The 17,196-nt window shown below is 38.3% G+C and overlaps 1 protein-coding gene across 1 annotated transcript; it reads right to left on the bottom strand.

The window, feature by feature from the left end:
* Positions 1–1,281: 1,281 nt before the first annotated feature.
* LOC130079469 (uncharacterized) lies at positions 1,282–15,309 on the bottom strand. Its single transcript, XM_056244753.1, has 4 exons — positions 15,196–15,309; positions 7,882–8,292; positions 3,388–3,536; positions 1,282–1,557 (listed from the first exon to the last, which is right to left on the bottom strand). Exons 1-4 carry the CDS (start codon positions 15,299–15,301, stop codon positions 1,513–1,515), a joined length of 711 nt encoding a protein of 236 aa, XP_056100728.1. The 5' UTR covers positions 15,302–15,309; the 3' UTR covers positions 1,282–1,512.
* Positions 15,310–17,196: the final 1,887 nt, after the last annotated feature.

The raw sequence follows: 17,196 nt of genomic DNA, 5'->3' as shown, positions 1-17,196 counted from the left end.
TTTTTTCTCAGTTTTTATAAAAAACATTTCAGGCACAAGAAAAGCATTAAAGGGATAGTTCACCCAAAAATTAAAATTCTGTCATAATTTACTCATCCTCATGTTTGTTCTAAACCTGTATGAGTTTCATCTAATGTTGAACACAAAAGAAGATATTTAGAAGAATGTTGGTAACCGGACAGTTGATTGACTTTTTTATTTTATTTTTTACTATGGAAGTCAATGGCTACCGTCAACTCTCTGGTTACCAACATTCTTCTAAATATCTTCTTTTGTGTTCAACAGAAGAAAGAAACTCATACAGGTTTGGAACAACATGAGGGTGAGTAAATGACAGAATAAAATTTTTTGGGGTGAAATATCCCTCTAAAACTATGGCTAAACATCTAAACGTTGATCAGTGTTGGCTGCCTGTTAAAATGCGCACCTAAATAGATATTTTTTATCCTAAAACTTAATTTTAAAAGCAGTAGAATTTAGTTGTTTTGTTTAAAAGAGCCAATTGCATTTTCACCGTTGTTGTTTTGTCTATTTGAAGACATTCCAAAAGATGAAAAAAAAAAAAAAAAAAAATCCAAATTATCTCTTGAAGTTAAAGTGAACATTTATATGACTGACAAAAAATAGTATTTAACAGAGCTGGAAACATCCTTGGGAACGAAGCAGAGAACAAAGTGAAATTAACACTGGAAAATCATTACTGATGCTGTTCATGGAGTATTAAAGAAATGTCCCGGGTTCAATACAGGTCAAGCTGCAACATTTCAATATTTCAGCTGTTCATCCCTCAGTTTGTAAAAATAAGCAAAAATCAGTTTACAGTAATGCATTTGCTATGAAGTCTACTCTTGTGTGTGTCATGCAAAGGTTACAGGGTTTAGTCTCTTTTCAGGAGCTGGAAAACAAAATAACCTTACACAGACAAGGTTAGTAAACTGTTTAATCACCCTAGTCTCATGTTAATGTGTATTATTTGCGATGTCATGTGGCTGCACAGTTGAAAATGCATTTCATTGTTTATTTTAGTGCCTCATACACTTGCATTATAAGTGCACTACTGTAAACATGATTGTTGCCGACTGAGAGGTGGAGCATTTCTTTAACAAAACCAAGAACTTGATCAGAAAAACAAAGCAGCAAGTTAGACTTCTAGAATTAAACAGAATGTAACAAACACACAACTGAAGTAGATCCGGAGACGACACAGCTATCAGAGAAACGAATGAACACATGGAGCCAAAAACAGCTCCCAAATATTCCCGCAGCACACGACGTCACGACCCTTCCCAAAACCCACGTAAAGTGCAAGAATACAACCCAAGAAACAGGCACTGACGGCCCACGGTGAATTTAACAACTAGAGTGGAGTATTACGCTACATTTAGTCCTGTAACCGAAACAACAGGAGTGTTTGTGCCTCTATGAAGCACATGAGCCATTCAAGTCTGTCTTTCTTGTGTTGAACAGAGGATGTTGGGCGCTCTGAAGATGTCCGAGGAACATCTGTGTTTTTCAGTAGCTGTACATGGAGAGAGGGGCGTCCTCCAGCATATCGTCCTGAAACACACAGATTCAGGAAACAGTGCCATATGTGTCCCAATGACATAAGGGGGTCCTATTATGCTCTTTTTTTAAAGTCTTGATTTTGTTTTTGGGCTCTACTAGAATAGGTTTTCATGCTTGAATGTTAAAAAAAACACATAATTTTTCACATATTTGACAATGTTGCAATTCCCAGTCTGTCAGTAACGCTCCATTTAGTTCCTGTCTCTATGAAGCCCCGCCTTCTGAAAAGCACAATGTGCTGTGATTGGTCGGTTGGATCAGTGTGTTGTGATTGGTCAAGTGCTTTGAGTGTGTTTGGGAAATGACCCGCTCCTACCATAACTGTGAGTTTCAACACACTAATAACTAACTCAACCAGGCCCCGCCCCTTTATTCTGCGTATTAATTATTATAATGAGGAATATTGTGACGTGTTTGTTCCTGGAAGAAACTCAAGACTACAATGGAGGCGTTTCAGGAGTTCAGAAACACTGACACTGATATAGAGAAGAACTCCCGCTGGAGGGACTTTGTGCTTTATAACTTTGCAGAGCTTTTTCATGCTCAAACAGAAACATTACACACTAAAGAGAGTTATAATATAGGCATGATACCCCTTTAACAGGATTAACAGAAAACTACATCACGTGATGGATCTTTTCTTTCAATTTATCGCCATTCAATTTTAATAATATAGAATAAAAAAAAACATTTCGCTTTTTTTTAAATTAAAATATCATGAAAAGGAAAAGATAGAATTGCAGAACTTTTTCCTGTGCTTTGTTCAGTCCTAAATATTTAAGGTAATGATCTAAAAAAAAAAAAAGTATTAATTAAAAAAAAAATTGCTAACCCATTTTATATATATAAGCAGCATTAGCAGAAATAAATGGGATAAATAGAATTTTAAAAATGTAATTTTCTTGAAATTAAAACATCATGCATTTACTATTATTTTTTCCCTGGATTTTTTGAGAAAAAAAGCTAAATTGCTGATTTTTTTTCATGCCTGGCCTTTGTTCATTTCTGATATATTTAAGGGAGTAACATCATTAAAAATATATATTTTTAAAGTGCCCCTATTATGCTATTTTAAAGGCTCCTAATTTTGTTTCCGAGGTCTACTACAATAGGTTTACATCCATCCAAGGTCAAAAAACACTTACATTTTCTCATAATAAACATTGCACATCACCTCTTTTTTTTTCACAATGAAACGTCCCACATTTTCACACGTTAAAAAATAAATACGACCTCACAGTATTCTAATCACGCTTCCGAAACTTTTGTCCATCATAAAAAAAATTGGGATCGGGTTTGATTTCCTGCGTTTATCGCATCTGTAAGCAAGCATTTTGATAATGTTTTGACAATTCAGAGCCACCGAATGACGAATACGAAAAACGCATATGAAAATTTCGGACTCAGTGTGCAAGGACCTTAAGCCCCTCCTTTCCAAGAGCCAACTCTGCTCTCATTGGTCAGACGGCACAGTCTTTTGGGAGACAATACTACATTTATCTTTGCAGACCTTTTAAAATTCGCAAACGATATTACACACTACATGAATATCCGAAAAACATAATAGGAGCACTTTAAAATCAATATCATTGTGGTTCCTCTGTTTATGGCGGTTATGGTCCTGGTACATTTGAGCCTAAAATAGGAAACTATAACGTCTTTAAAGTTCAGCAATATTTTAAAAAAATATTATAAATGGCATGTAAATGGTTTCCTGAGAACGACCCTTTTCCTGTCAGTGTTGAACTTCTGTGATTTCGAATTGCTCAGCCATTTATTCATCTAGAATGTGTTGAATGAATCAATAAACTGAACTCCTACCATGGGGAGATCTTGAAGTCTGCGAAACTGTGGGCCGTCATTTGTGTTTCTGAATTTCAGGAATATGAGGACCGACACAATGGCAGCAACGACGACAAACGCAGAGACCAGTCCAGCCAGGAGCGGGTCAGTGGACACTTTGTTATTGTCTAGAAATCCCAGGAAGAAGGAAAACAAGAGAAAGAGAGAGAGAGAGAATTAACACTTTCTGGAAAATAATATGTAAATATTGTGTGTTTTTGTGCTTGATCGTTTCAACAGTGACGCACAGGCCTGGCGAATCCACAAAGATCTGTGTGTTCTTCAGTTGTGTCAGCGTGAAGACGTCCCGGCCCTCAGGCGTCCCTCAGAGCTCCATGTTACTCTACAGATATAATGACGCTCTTGTTTCCCAAACGTACCATTATCAGGCTAGCTGCTGTTAGACCTCTATTCATATCCAGTTTTATGGGGATTTGTTTTGCTCGCCATTATGGTAAACAAAAATGCAGATGTGCGCTGTAAATATTTTGTGTGTGCAGCTGCATTGGGTCACAAAGGCCTCAACAAAATGAATGACCATGTGATGTTTCATATCGCAGCAATAAATCATGTCCGCTTTCAAACAGCAGGCTTTCTGTCCAAATGCATCCTAAGTTAACCAGACACGAGAAGTTTCCAGCAGAAAGCTTTTGTTCTCACTAACAGCCTCAAAATCACAAGCAAGCAGGACATAGTTACACAACGTTCAAACGTTCGGGGTCAGTAAGATATATGTCGCTTACGCTCACCAAAAGTGCATTTATTTGATCAAAAGTACAGTAAAAACAGTGAAATATGATTACAATTTAAAATAACTGAGTATATTTTAAAATGTGATTTATTCCTGTGATGAAAGCTGTATTTTCAGCATCATTACTCCAGTCTTCAGTGTCACATGATCCTTCAGAAATCATTATAATATGCTGATTTGCTGCTCAAGAAACATTTCTTTTATTATTATCAATGTTCAGGATTATTTGATAAATAGCAAGTTCAAAATAGCATTTATTTAAAATATAATTTTTTTGTAACAATATAAATGTCTTTACTGTCACTTTTGATCAACTTAATGCACTCTTGCTGAATAAAAGTATTAATTTCTTTCAAAAATATAAACTCTTACTGACCTCAATCTTTTAAGTGATTATATAACAGTTAGTTCCAGTGCTGGATGCTGATTGGTACATTGATCTAGTCATGCTAAAAAATACATAATATGAGCCCTGTTTCAGACTCTAGTGAGCCGCCTTTGTAGGCTACATTTTAAGGTTTCAAACATAGGCAACTTAATTATGCTGCCTTCTAAAACAGCTCATCTTGAGCTGTTTTAGAAGGTAATCCCAGAATGCAATGCAAGAAGTGAAAAAATAAATCAAATATGGTGGATGATGCAAGAGTGATTAAATATAAATGCAGAATTCATACTTAAAAGCACTGATAAATATAGTTTATGATAATTAAATTATATTTAATAAATACATTACATTTGAGTGTGTATAAATATATTAAGTGTAATATATATGTGTAATAAATATAGTTTATACTAATTAATTTAATAAATGCATTATATTTAAGTGTATTTAATTATATTTTAATGACATTATATTTAAATATATATATATATATACATTCTTGAGTGTGTGTATATATATATACACTCACCGGCCACTTTATTAGGTACACCTGTCCAACTGCTCGTTAACACTTAATTTCTAAGCAGCCAATCACATGGCGGCCACTCAGTGCATTTAGGCATGTAGACATGGTCAAGACAATCTCCTGCAGTTCAAACCGAGCATCAGTATGGGGAAGAAAGTTGATTTGAGTGACTTTGAACGTGGCATGATTGTTGGTGCCAGAAGGGCTGGTCTGAGTATTTCAGAAACTGCTAATCTACTGGGATTTTCACGCACAACCATCTCTAGGGTTTACAGAGAATGGTCCGAAAAAGAAAAAAACATCCAGTGAGCGGCAGTTCTGTGGGCGGAAATGCCTTGTTGATGCCAGAGGTCAGAGGAGAATGGCCAGACTGGTTCGAGCTGATAGAAGGGCAACAGTGACTGAAATAACCACTCGTTACAACCGAGGTATGCAGCAAAGCATTTGTGAAGCCACAACACGCACAACCTTGAGGCGGATGGGCTACAACAGCAGAAGACTCCACCGGGTACCACTCATCTCCACTACAAATAGGAAAAAGAGGCTACAATTTGCAAGAGCTCACCAAAATTGAACAGTTGAAGACTGGAAAAATGTTGCCTGGTCTGATGAGTCTCGATTTCTGTTGAGACATTCAGATGTTAGAGTCAGAATTTGGCGTAAACAGAATGAGAACATGGAACCATCATGCCTTGTTACCACTGTGCAGGCTGGTGGTGGTGGTGTAATGGTGTGGGGGATGTTTTCCTGGCACACTTTAGGCCCCTTAGTGCCAATTGGGCATCGTTTAAATGCCACGGCCTACCTGAGCATTGTTTCTGACCATGTCCATCCCTTTATGGCCACCATGTACCCATCCTCTGATGGCTACTTCCACCATGTCACAAAGCTCTAATCATTTCAAATTGGTTTCTTGAACATGACAATGAGTTCACTGTACTAAAATGGCCTCCACAGTCACCAGATCTCAACCCAATAGAGCATCTTTGGGATGTGGTGGAACGGGAGATTCGCATCATGGATGTGCAGCCGACAAATCTGCGGCAACTGTGTGATGCCATCATGTCAATATGGACCAAACTCCCTGAGGAATGCTTCCAGCACCTTGTTGAATCTATGCCACGAAGAATTGAGGCAGTTCTGAAGGCAAAAGGGGGTCCAACCCGTTACTAGCATGGGGTACCTAATAAAGTGGCCGGTGAGTGTGTATATATATATATATATATAATTACATCATATTTAAATGCATTATATGTACATAAATATATTAAGTGTAATATCTGTAATATTAATAATTCATACTGAGAAAAGTACTGATAAATAGTTTATACTAATTATATTTAATAAATGCATTATATTTAAAGCAACACTATGGAACTTTTCAACCTTTATAATATATTTCCAAGACCCTTGTGATGGTACATCGACTTACAATAGGTTAAATGACTCGTCTGCCATAGCCTGACGTGGTCTGTATCGCTTTTACTCGCACTATGTAACTTCGGGTTTCGGGTAGTAACCGGAGCACAAAAAGAACTACAAAACTCGACTGCTTTACGGCATACGTCACTTCCCCCACCACTTCCTCAAAATGTCTATGGCCATTGCAGACATCCCAAGACTCCCTGATGCCCGCAAATTAGTTAAAATCTGCCGGAATCTAGAGCGCGCATGCGAGACAGAACATAACATGCATAGCGCGGCAGAGAGGGAGAGAGCGAGAGACCTTGTGAGTGTGCCTCACGAAAGCTAGTCAACCCGCCACCCCCCCCCGGTCAACAATCCAGTCACCAAGATATACCTCCCTGAAATAACTTCTTGCAGGTTGTGATGTCTGGATAAACAGCGAGCGTGCGCGTGCGACAGTAGGCTGTGTTAGGATAAATTATTTACGACAGCGGTAATGGACAATTCCGCTTCCAACCTGTAGGGCGACCGCAGAGGAAAAGTTCCTTGGTGTTGCTTTAAGTGTATTTTGATTTAAATATATTATATAAATATATATGTAAGTGTAATATATATTTAATATAATAAGTGTAAATCATATTTGCTAAAAAAGTCTTACATTTACAACTGCATGAGGACTACATATCTTGCTTTTGGGATTTTTTTGGTTACTAAAAAACAAGATAAAATACTTATCTTAATACTTATATTTAATAATTTTTTGCATTCTAAAAGACCGTCAGATTTACGGTTGCTCAGCGAAATTTGGCAGGTGAAATCCGTTGTGTGTATTATTATGTGTGATCGGGAGTTTTGCATAGGGGCGGAAAAGTTCCCCGCGCAGATTTGGCTCATGTTCAATCTGGTCACGCGAATCCGCCGGCTGACCAACAGAAAGCTTGGCTTGACAGTGATTTCTGTGTGAGGCGAGCGGTGCTTCAGACATCACTACACTATTGACAGTGGACACCTGACCTGTTCGACTCAAACAGTCGACTTGCGTACGGCCGTCTGCCGGAAGCTAGTTATTTTAGTCGATAAACTTTTCAATATGGATATGTTTCTTACACAAACGCATCGCTTTTACTTCAGAAGGCCTTTATTAACCCGCCAGAGCCGTGTGGAGCACTTTAATCATGGATGGATGCGCTTTCATGGACTTCAAAAAAATATATACCCATTCACTGCCATTATAAAGCTTGGAAGAGCCAGGACATTTTTTAATATAACTCTGATTGTATTCGTCTGAAAGAAGAATGTCATATACACCTATAATGGCTTCAGGGTGAGTAAATCATGGGCTAATTTTCATTTTTGGGTGAACTATCCCTTTAAGGAAAAGCAGGAATAGCCACTGTTTTCACGTACCGTCGTCTCCGACGTTCAGTGCCGAGGGTGTGTCCGCGTGGGCTTTGACCTGGACGGGACTGCTGCTCGCTGACATCTGTGTGTTGACCGCGGGGAAGGCGGATGATGTGGGTGATGACGCTGTCGGAGAGGATTTCTGTCTGGGATGAGCGCTTGTCGACCCTGAGCTGGTCACTTCTGGAGCTCTGGTGGTTTCAGGAGGAGGAGTGTGGAAGGTGCTAATGATGTGGACGGTGTTTGTGGGCTCATGGGTCGTTGATGGCAGGAGTGTAGTAGGTGTTGTAGGTCCTGCCATGGTAACTGCTGCTGTCTGATTATCCACAGGTGACACATCAGACCCATTTCGACTGTCTGTGATGTTCCCAGAGAAAGTGAGGTTCTCCGCTGGAGCGAGTGAGGTCTCCACCGTCCCTGATGGCATCAAGACAGCAAACACACACAAACTAAGTGTCGCTCACCCTCCGACTTCCAATAAAAGCTGGACAATTATAATTCAGTAAATTACGGACATAAATAAGGACTACTTTTATTTGATGAAAAATACAGTAAAAACAGTTATAAACAGAAATATGATTACAATTTAAAATAACTGTTTTCTATGTGAATATATTGTAAAATGTGATTTATTCCTGTGATCAAAGCTGAATATTCAGCATCATTACTCCAGTCTTCAGTGTCACATGATCCTTCAGAAATCATTATAAGATGCTGATTTGCTGCTCAAGAAACATTTATTATTAAATATAAAGCAGCACAACTGTTTTCAATATTGATAATTATTATTATTATTATCAATATTGAAAACAGTTGTGCTGCTTTATATTTCTAGAAACTGTGTATACACCTTTCACTTTTTTTTCAGGATTCTTTAATGAATAGAAATTTCAATTTGAAATTAAAATCTTTTCTAACATTATAAATGTCTTTACTGTCACTTTTGATCGATTGAATGCATACTTGCATACTACTATAAAAGTGTTCATTTCTTGTTGAAAAAAACTTAACTGTACACTGTATACTTTCATGAAGAACTGTTATATTGTTAAAAAGTTTTCACCCCTTTGGTCGTGTCTTATCTCGTCTATTGCACAAAGTCAGGACTGATGCCCACTCAAAAATAAAAAAATGAGTGCATGACATCCCAAGTGGGCCAGAAGTGTAATTATTACCATGTTTCCATGGTGGCCTCTGCATAATTACACAAACATGACAGCATATGAAGGATCTGAATGTTGTGAAATCATTAAAAATATACAAACTGAGCTGAATAATGCCAGATGAAGTGTAGCTTTGGGCTTTTTACAGTTAAATTCATGAGCACATGACTCAACAAGCGGCTGCATGTTCAATGCTGTTTCTTTGGTTGGTGATGCCTTTTCCTTGAGTCTTTGTTCAAGATACAAAGCATTTCCAAGTCCTTCACTGTGACTTATGTCTGAGTGAAACATTATATTCTCAGTGAGTCAAATAAATCGCAGGGTTAGACTTGTTTTAATCCATCAGGAGGAGGTTGGGTTGTGAAAAGTGGTCTCTTAATGACGGATGGGGGAAGGGATGCAAAATAAGAAGGGCTTGGTGATGTCAGAAAAAGGAAATTTGTATTTTGTAGTATTTTGATAATTTGATTGTCTTTTCTCCCCCTGTGGAAAGACAGGAACATGTAAATTGAGTTTTTTGCATGTGTTTGTCAACCAGATATGAGGAACCACTGGAATTGGTTGTTTTGCAATGATCTGAATGTGAAAACACTGAATGTTTGCCACATATGTGTGAGTTCTTTAGAGAAAGAGAGAGAGGGGCTGTGTTCACAATATCACTATCTAGCATACTACTACTATTTCTGCAGTGTATGCTACCATGCATTCAAAAGCGTGGGGTCACTAAGATTGGTTTTAAAGAAATAAATACTTTTATTCAGCAAGGATGCATTAAATTGATCAAAAGTGACAGTAAAATACATTTAAAATGTTAATTTTAAATAAATGCTGTTGAACTTTCTATTCATCAAAAAATCCTGGAAAAAATGTATCACGTTTCCACAGACATATGAAGCAGCACGACTGTTTTCAACATTGATAATAATCAGAAATGTTTCTTGAGCAGAAAATCAGCATATTAGAATGATTTCTAATGACACTGAAGGATTAATGATGCTGAAAATTCATTTAAATTACATTTTCAAATATATTACAATAGAAAACAGTTCTTTTAAATTGCAATCAATATTTCACAATTGACATTGACGCTTCAAAAAGTACATAAAGAGATCGTAACACTAATCCATATGATTTGAGCGGTTTAGTCCAAAATTTTCTGAAGACTCGATTGCTTTATATGATGAACAAATTAAATGGGAAAAAATTGAAATTGAAAAGTCTTACGGGTTTGGAACAATATGAGGGTGAGTAATTAATGACAATTTTCATGTTTGGGTGAACTATCCCTTTAAGAAAAAAATGTTCTACACCAAATGTTTTTCCTTGTAGTATTTCCTCTGAACACAGCCGGGTTTTTTAACACATAATTAAATAATAATAATTTTTAATGGTGTGTTGGAGAGATCTTTCATCGATTCACAGTGCGTGTCTGTGCATGTAAGACGTGTGCATGTGAGTGTGTGTGAACAGCATTGAGCTGTATGTGCTGTGTGTCATGAGGATTCAAACTCTCACACTCTCCCGTCAGATCTCACACTGCATTTACTCACTGTCTCTCTTTCTCACACTCCTCCTTTATGCCTTTTTCTATTGCAGTTGCAGTTCAGAGCCACAGATTATTTTATAAATGATCTGTTTTCTGATGTCAGGGGTGGTAGTTAAAGGTGCAGTAGTGATTTCTGAGAAACACTGTTAAAGGTGGATCGGACCGAGAAGCACAGCACGCTAGTAGCCAATCAGCAATAGGGGGCGTGTCCACTCATGATGGGGGAGGAGAGAGAGTGAGCCAATCAGCAGTAGGGGGCGTGTCCACTAGTGAAGGGGGATGAGAGAGAGTGAGCCAATCAGCAGTAGGCGGTGTGTCTACTACTGAAGGGGGAGGAGAGTGAGCCAATCAGTAGTAGGGGGCGTGTCCACTCATGATGGGGGAGGAGAGAGAGTGAGCCAATCAGCAGTAGGGGGTGTGTCCACTAGTGAAGGGGGAGGAGAGTGAGCCAATCAGTAGTAGGGGGCGTGTCCACTCATGATGGGGGTGGAGAGAGAGTGGGCCAATCAGCAGTAGGGGGCGTGTCCACTCATGATGGGGAAGGAAAGTGAGCTAATCAGCAATAGGGGGTGTGTCCACTCATGATGGGGAGGAAAGTGAGCTAATCAGCAATAGGGGGCGTGTCCACTCATGATGGGGGAGGAGAGAGAGTGAGCCAATCAGCAGTAGGGGGCGTGTCCACACATGATGGGGAAGGAAAGTGAACTAATCAGCAATAGGGGGCGTGTCCACACATGATGGGGAAGGAAAGTGAACTAATCAGCAGTAGGGGGCGTGTCCACTCATGATGGGGAAGGAAAGTGAGCTAATCAGCAATAGGGGGCGTGTCCACTCATGATGGGGGAGGAGAGAGAGTGAGCCAATCAGCAGTAGGGGGCGTGTCCACACATGATGGGGAAGGAAAGTGAACTAATCAGCAATAGGGGGCGTGTCCACACATGATGGGGAAGGAAAGTGAACTAATCAGCAATAGGGGGCGTGTCCACTCATGATGGGGAAGGAAAGTGAACTAATCAGCAGTAGGGGGCGGGTCCACTCATGATGGGGAAGGAAAGTGAGCCAATCAGCGGTAGGTGGCATGTCCACTCATGATGGGGGAGGAGAGAGAGTGAGCCAATCAGCAGTAGGGGGCGTGTCCACACATGATGGGGAAGGAAAGTGAACTAATCAGCAATAGGGGGCGTGTCCACTCATGATGGGGAAGGAAAGTGAACTAATCAGCAATAGGGGGTGTGTCCACTCATGATGGGGGAGGTGAGAGAGTGAGCCAATCAGCAGTAGGGGCGTGTCCACTCATGGTGGGGAAGGAAAGTGAGCTAATCAGCAATAGGGGGCGTGTCCACTCGTGAAGGGGAGAAGAGAGAGCGAGCCAATTAGCATGAGGGGGCTTGTCCACTCATGATTAGTGTCATTGTTTGCCTGGAGCTGCTGCAGGCGACTAACAACAAACTCTTGCTTGTTTATACTCTTGTGTACTGTTTGTTTGTTTTTTGTTCTTCTAAAGACACATCCACTCTTGCATTGCGTGTTCATGCATTTTGGGGGTGGAGCAATGAAGTCAGGGGTGTGTTTGTTTGGGTTGATTTCACCAGTGTTTCTCAGAAATCACTTACAGCACCTTTAAGTGGTTTTATGGAAGAATTTACCCAATGAATCATGACACTTCATTAATTTGCTCACATGTAGTTCTAAACCTGTTGCGATTTTTATTTTGAAACTGCAGGAATGTGATTTGAGTGATTTTTAGTGAATGATGACTTAATTTGTCATTTGTGTTTGGAACGACATGAGGGTGAGTAAATGATGACAGAATTTTTATTCTTAGGTTTTATTCTATGGTAGTGTCAATAAAAAGTTTGTACAGATGAAATTAGTAGAAAATATGTGTAGACTGATTCTGATATTTGTCTGAACAGTGTTCTTTTATTATTTAAATAATATTTATTGAAAAATTTAAATCAGCTGTAAATTTTCAGTTTTCATTTACATTTTTAGTAGTTTGTGCATTTGTAAAATGTTTTGTTTTTTTATTCTATTTTGCTTTAATTTATTTTTATTTTAGTTTTAGTAATTTTAGTATTTCAACCTTATTTCAGTTAGTTGCCAAGTTTTTAATCTAATATTTATATTTCACTTTAGGTAACACTTTACAATAGGGTCCCATTAGTTAATGCCTTAACTAACGGAGCAATATATTGTTACAGTATTTATGCATTTTTGTAAACTGTTCATTATCATTAATATTAGCTGAGGTCCATTAAATAATATTAACAGATTCAACTTTTGATTTTGATAATGTATTAGTAAATGTTGAAATTAACATTAACTAAGATTAATAAACGGTTTAAATCTGTTTTTCATTGTTAGTTCAAGTTAAATTATGAAGTTAACTAATCTTAACAAGTGAAACCTTATTGTAAAGTGTTACCTTATTTAGTCAATTACTGAAAATAATTTTTAACAGTTTTAATTTCAGTTAAAGTCCCCCTGTGGTGAAAATCAAGCTTTTAATGTTGTTTATATGTCTATGTGGTGTTTTTAATATGCTTTAAGACAAACCATGTGCAAATTCATGTCAACACCATTGCTGAGTATTTTGTCCTTAAAACTGCAGTGAAAAAAGACGTGGTTTGAAATCGCTGGTGTTTCTGACGTCACAAACTTCCTTGTAACCAATCAGATCAACGTGTGATCGTCAACGAGTGGATCTCTGAGCTGAGTGAGTGAGTAGAGCCGGGGCTCATTTGCATATTCAGAGAACCACGTATACTAAATGAGGCAAGGGTGTAGAGTTACATTCAAGCTATGACAAGACATGAAGAATTTTCTTTCAAGGAAAAAACTTTTAAATATGTAATTTTGGTGATCAAAGATGAGTTTTAAGGGATACAATTATTGACTACAGGGGGACTTTAACAATAACAAACACTGCTAAATAAAACTATTAAGTACACTTTAAGAAATATCCATAAAAATAGGGCACTGGTAATATGAAGGAATTTTCCGTATTGATTTTTACACTCATTTTGATTTATACATTACCTGTTGTGTTTTAGGGTTAAAGCACATGTCTGTAAAATAAACGGATTATGTCCTGGCAGAAAATCACCAAACCTTTCCCGTTTTTCACCTACAGTGTACAGATTATTTTAGAGACTGAATATGACTGAATATGTTTCAAATCCAGCGATTAGTTCTCTCTCACAATCGCGTGTTGTTGCAGTCTTTAACTCAGTTAAAGCCTATCAGATTGGGGTTTCCACGGCAATGTTAATCTCTGATTAAAGGGGAACTTGGCAACTCTAACCATTTCACTGTTGTTGTCGCATGTTGTCTCAACGAGCTCCCCCTACAGCTGTGCGGTGTATATTTTCACAACACTGTCGTAAAAAAACTCACCTTCCTCCCGCTTTCTACCGCTGCTCATGTGCATTTGTTATTATCGGAGCCGGCCAACTTTATCGTGTGGAGCTATGTCTACCGAGGTGGGTAATACATCATACACAGTATCATAGAATTATGTCGAATTGCCATAAAGCAGTTCGTGTTTCTCGCTCGTTCTCGCTTCTCACGAGACTTCCTATTTCCAACTTACCGGGACGTTATGCTGCGTTCCAGGCAACCTGTAACCCGTGTTTTTCCAACATTATACTCGTGTACTCGTACTAGATCGATGTACTCCCAGTTACCAGCTCTGACGTCACATAGCATGCGAAACCATACAAAACAACAATGGCAGCCCCTACGGATGCACTGTTTCTGCAGGCGGTACACGGTGACAATACACTTTAGGGCAATATAACGTTAACTAGTTTTCCCTCGAGTAAGCACCTTTGGCGACAGAAATGATTACAAAATGCGCATAAGCCCCGTAAGGTCCGCCATGCTGGTTTGTTTACATCTAGCTACCACAATTCCTTGCGCTCGGGTAGTTTGGCGTGACTGGCCTGGAATGCTATAAAGTCGTGAGTCGTGGTTTGAAGTCGTGATTTACGTGCTCAAAAACCTGCCTGGAACGCAGCATAAGTCCCCATGTTGCAAGGTTGGTTTTCCGCTTGGGAATGCTGGGTTATTTAACCCATTGATATCCATAATAAAGGCTAGATGTCTTACGGCGGAGTCTCTATCGTCATCACCGGCGGCCATCTTGTCACAGGCAAGGCTCTGTGGTACCTGATGTGAGATAAATGATCAGCACGAACACAAATACTCTTATCTGGTTGAAATCTTGATGGATTTACAAACGGTTTGGTTTCTTACAAACGTTATTAACGTGGCTATAATTCTGGATGATTATTTATTTATACACTTATTATTCATAAGTATGCAGTGTCATAACTACATCTCTGACGTTTATAACAAACCAAACCGTTTGAAAATCGGTAGAAAATTGAGCAAGTTATGGTTATTTAAAAAGTACATGCGCCATTAAAACACAATGTTGTGAGTGAGCGAGCTGCCTGTGACAAGATGGCCGCCAGGTGCGGACGTCGACCTCCATTGGCCAGCAGCGCGGACGATACATCTAGCCTTTATTATGGATATCTATGATTTAACCATCCAAATTGTTTTAATGAGTTGAAATAGTTGCCAGATGGATGAATGTTGTACCTGCCGTGGAGCCTGTGCGAGGCGTGGGCTCAGTGCTGCTGCTGTGGTTAGTCCAGGACTGGGTCTGATTCCTGCTGGGTGTCTCGGGCTGCAGGGACGAGGTCATGTTGATGTCAGGAAGTGTGAGGCGAGAAGAGGTGTAAAGTGATGAGGACACCACGCAGCGGTAATCACCTGAAGACAGGAGGACAACGAGCACACAGGTGATGTATGAATCAGGAACACAGAACTAGGAGACATTTCGGTCTGTGACTTAAATTATTCAAAGTAATCAGCATTTTAAAATGAAAATGGGTATTATCATGAATTAAAAATGAGAGAATGTCTTCGCCAAATCAGAGGGAATATTTAAACCTCTTCTGTCTTTCATAATCTGATGAAAAGTGTTAATAATTAATTCAATCATTTAATTAAGCTACACTGGCATCTGAAATGAAATGTTGAAGTATTAAAATAAGTATTAAAGTATTAAAAGTATAAAAAAAACAACTAAAGCTAAATAGAAATATTGACAAAAATATAATAATATATATATATATATATAAAATAAATATTAAATGTAATATAATATTAAATATAATTTTAAAAAATAATAATAAAGTGACTTAAAAACTATAAAAAATATACGAACAAATGCTAATTCAAAATATTACTAAATTTTTTTGGTTGTTTTTTTAAAAGTTTTACATAGAACAGAGATAATTGGAACGTGTATTTCAAGAAAATTTCAAAAAACTTCAAAATATTTTGTTTAATTTATTTTGTCCTTAATTGTGAAATTACAATTTCTGAGTGAAAATTTCAGAGTTGTTTCTACATCAAAATATTTTTCAGTGTAGTATGATATAAACACTAAGATAACTCTGCTGATTTAACTAAACTAAACACATGAACTGACAGTATTAACTAGTTTTTTATGATCTTTGCCCATGTACAGCTAACTGGTATGATGCTAGTATGTTGTGGGTAGTTGCCAGAGCATAGTTTTGAACAGATTTAAAATAACGTTTATCAATCACAACAACTAAAAAGATAATTATTTGTTGTAGATGCTGACTAATATCTGTGCATCATTATTTGACTCAAGAGACTTCCTTTAACATTGAGCTATTATTGGATCCCTAATCTCAGTCTCACTCGCTGACACACACATACACACACACACACACACACACACACACACACACACACACACACACACACACACACACACACACACTGTTTGCGGGTCATTACCCAGAATCCCGAGGGAGGTTTTTTTAAGGGTTTTGTGTACCACCACACCCTGCCACTTCACAGGATTTCTTTTGGCTGAGCTCCTCAATAACTCCCCTGTTCTGATCTACTGCCGCCCCACGTCACGAACCACACAACCCGCTCGCAATGGGAATAAGCCTATACGACGACTCCAGAGGATATTTTGGGAGTGTGATTCAGAGCATGATTCAGCAGTTATTTTGTTCTTTTATTGGGAAAAATACACCAGTCCACAGCATGAAAATGGCCCGATCAGCATCAAACAGAACAGATTTATCACAATGCTACAGACAGTCTATGGCCTTTTCAGATTTTCACTCATAACCTTTGCATAATTCTCTCTCTCTCTCTCTCTCTCTCTCTCTCTCTCTCTCTCTCTACATTTAGTTTATTTTGGTCTCAAGACACACATCTTCAATTCAAGCCCTGTGTGTGTGATATGAACACAGCTCACATTATATCAGAGAATGGTACAGCAATACACACTAAACGAAGGAACATAACAGGTAAACTCTATATATGGGTTTATATATATAGCGCAAAATAACTGATGTAAAATCTGGTAAAGCATTAAGGCATGTTTTTTTTAAGTGCTCTTTTTTTTAATGCAAAACTGTGTTATTTTGAGCTGTAGAGTCCTTTAAATCATTTGCATCTTCCAGTTATTCTTCACTAGTTCCTGTTTGGATTTTTCTCCTTGTGTCATGCATCATTGTCTGTGTTTACATGCTTAACTTTGGACAT

Source organism: Rhinichthys klamathensis, unplaced genomic scaffold (genome assembly GCF_029890125.1).
Source record: "Rhinichthys klamathensis goyatoka isolate OS25496 unplaced genomic scaffold, OSU_Roscu_1.1 h1tg001078l_1, whole genome shotgun sequence".
Classification (NCBI taxonomy): Eukaryota; Metazoa; Chordata; class Actinopteri; order Cypriniformes; family Leuciscidae; genus Rhinichthys; species Rhinichthys klamathensis.
The sequence above is the reverse complement of the archived record's forward strand: the minus strand, read 5'-3'. Positions and strand labels throughout refer to the sequence as shown.

Coding starts and splice junctions, on each gene's coding strand:
- LOC130079469 (XM_056244753.1), bottom strand. CDS start 15,301: ATGACCTCGTCCCTGCAGCCCGAGACACCCAGCAGGAATCAGACCCAG. Junction 3,537..7,881: donor ACTGAACGTCGGAGACGACG/GTACGTGAAAAC, acceptor TGGGATTTCTAG/ACAATAACAAAGTGTCCACT. Junction 1,558..3,387: donor GACTTCAAGATCTCCCCATG/GTAGGAGTTCAG, acceptor TGTGTGTTTCAG/GACGATATGCTGGAGGACGC.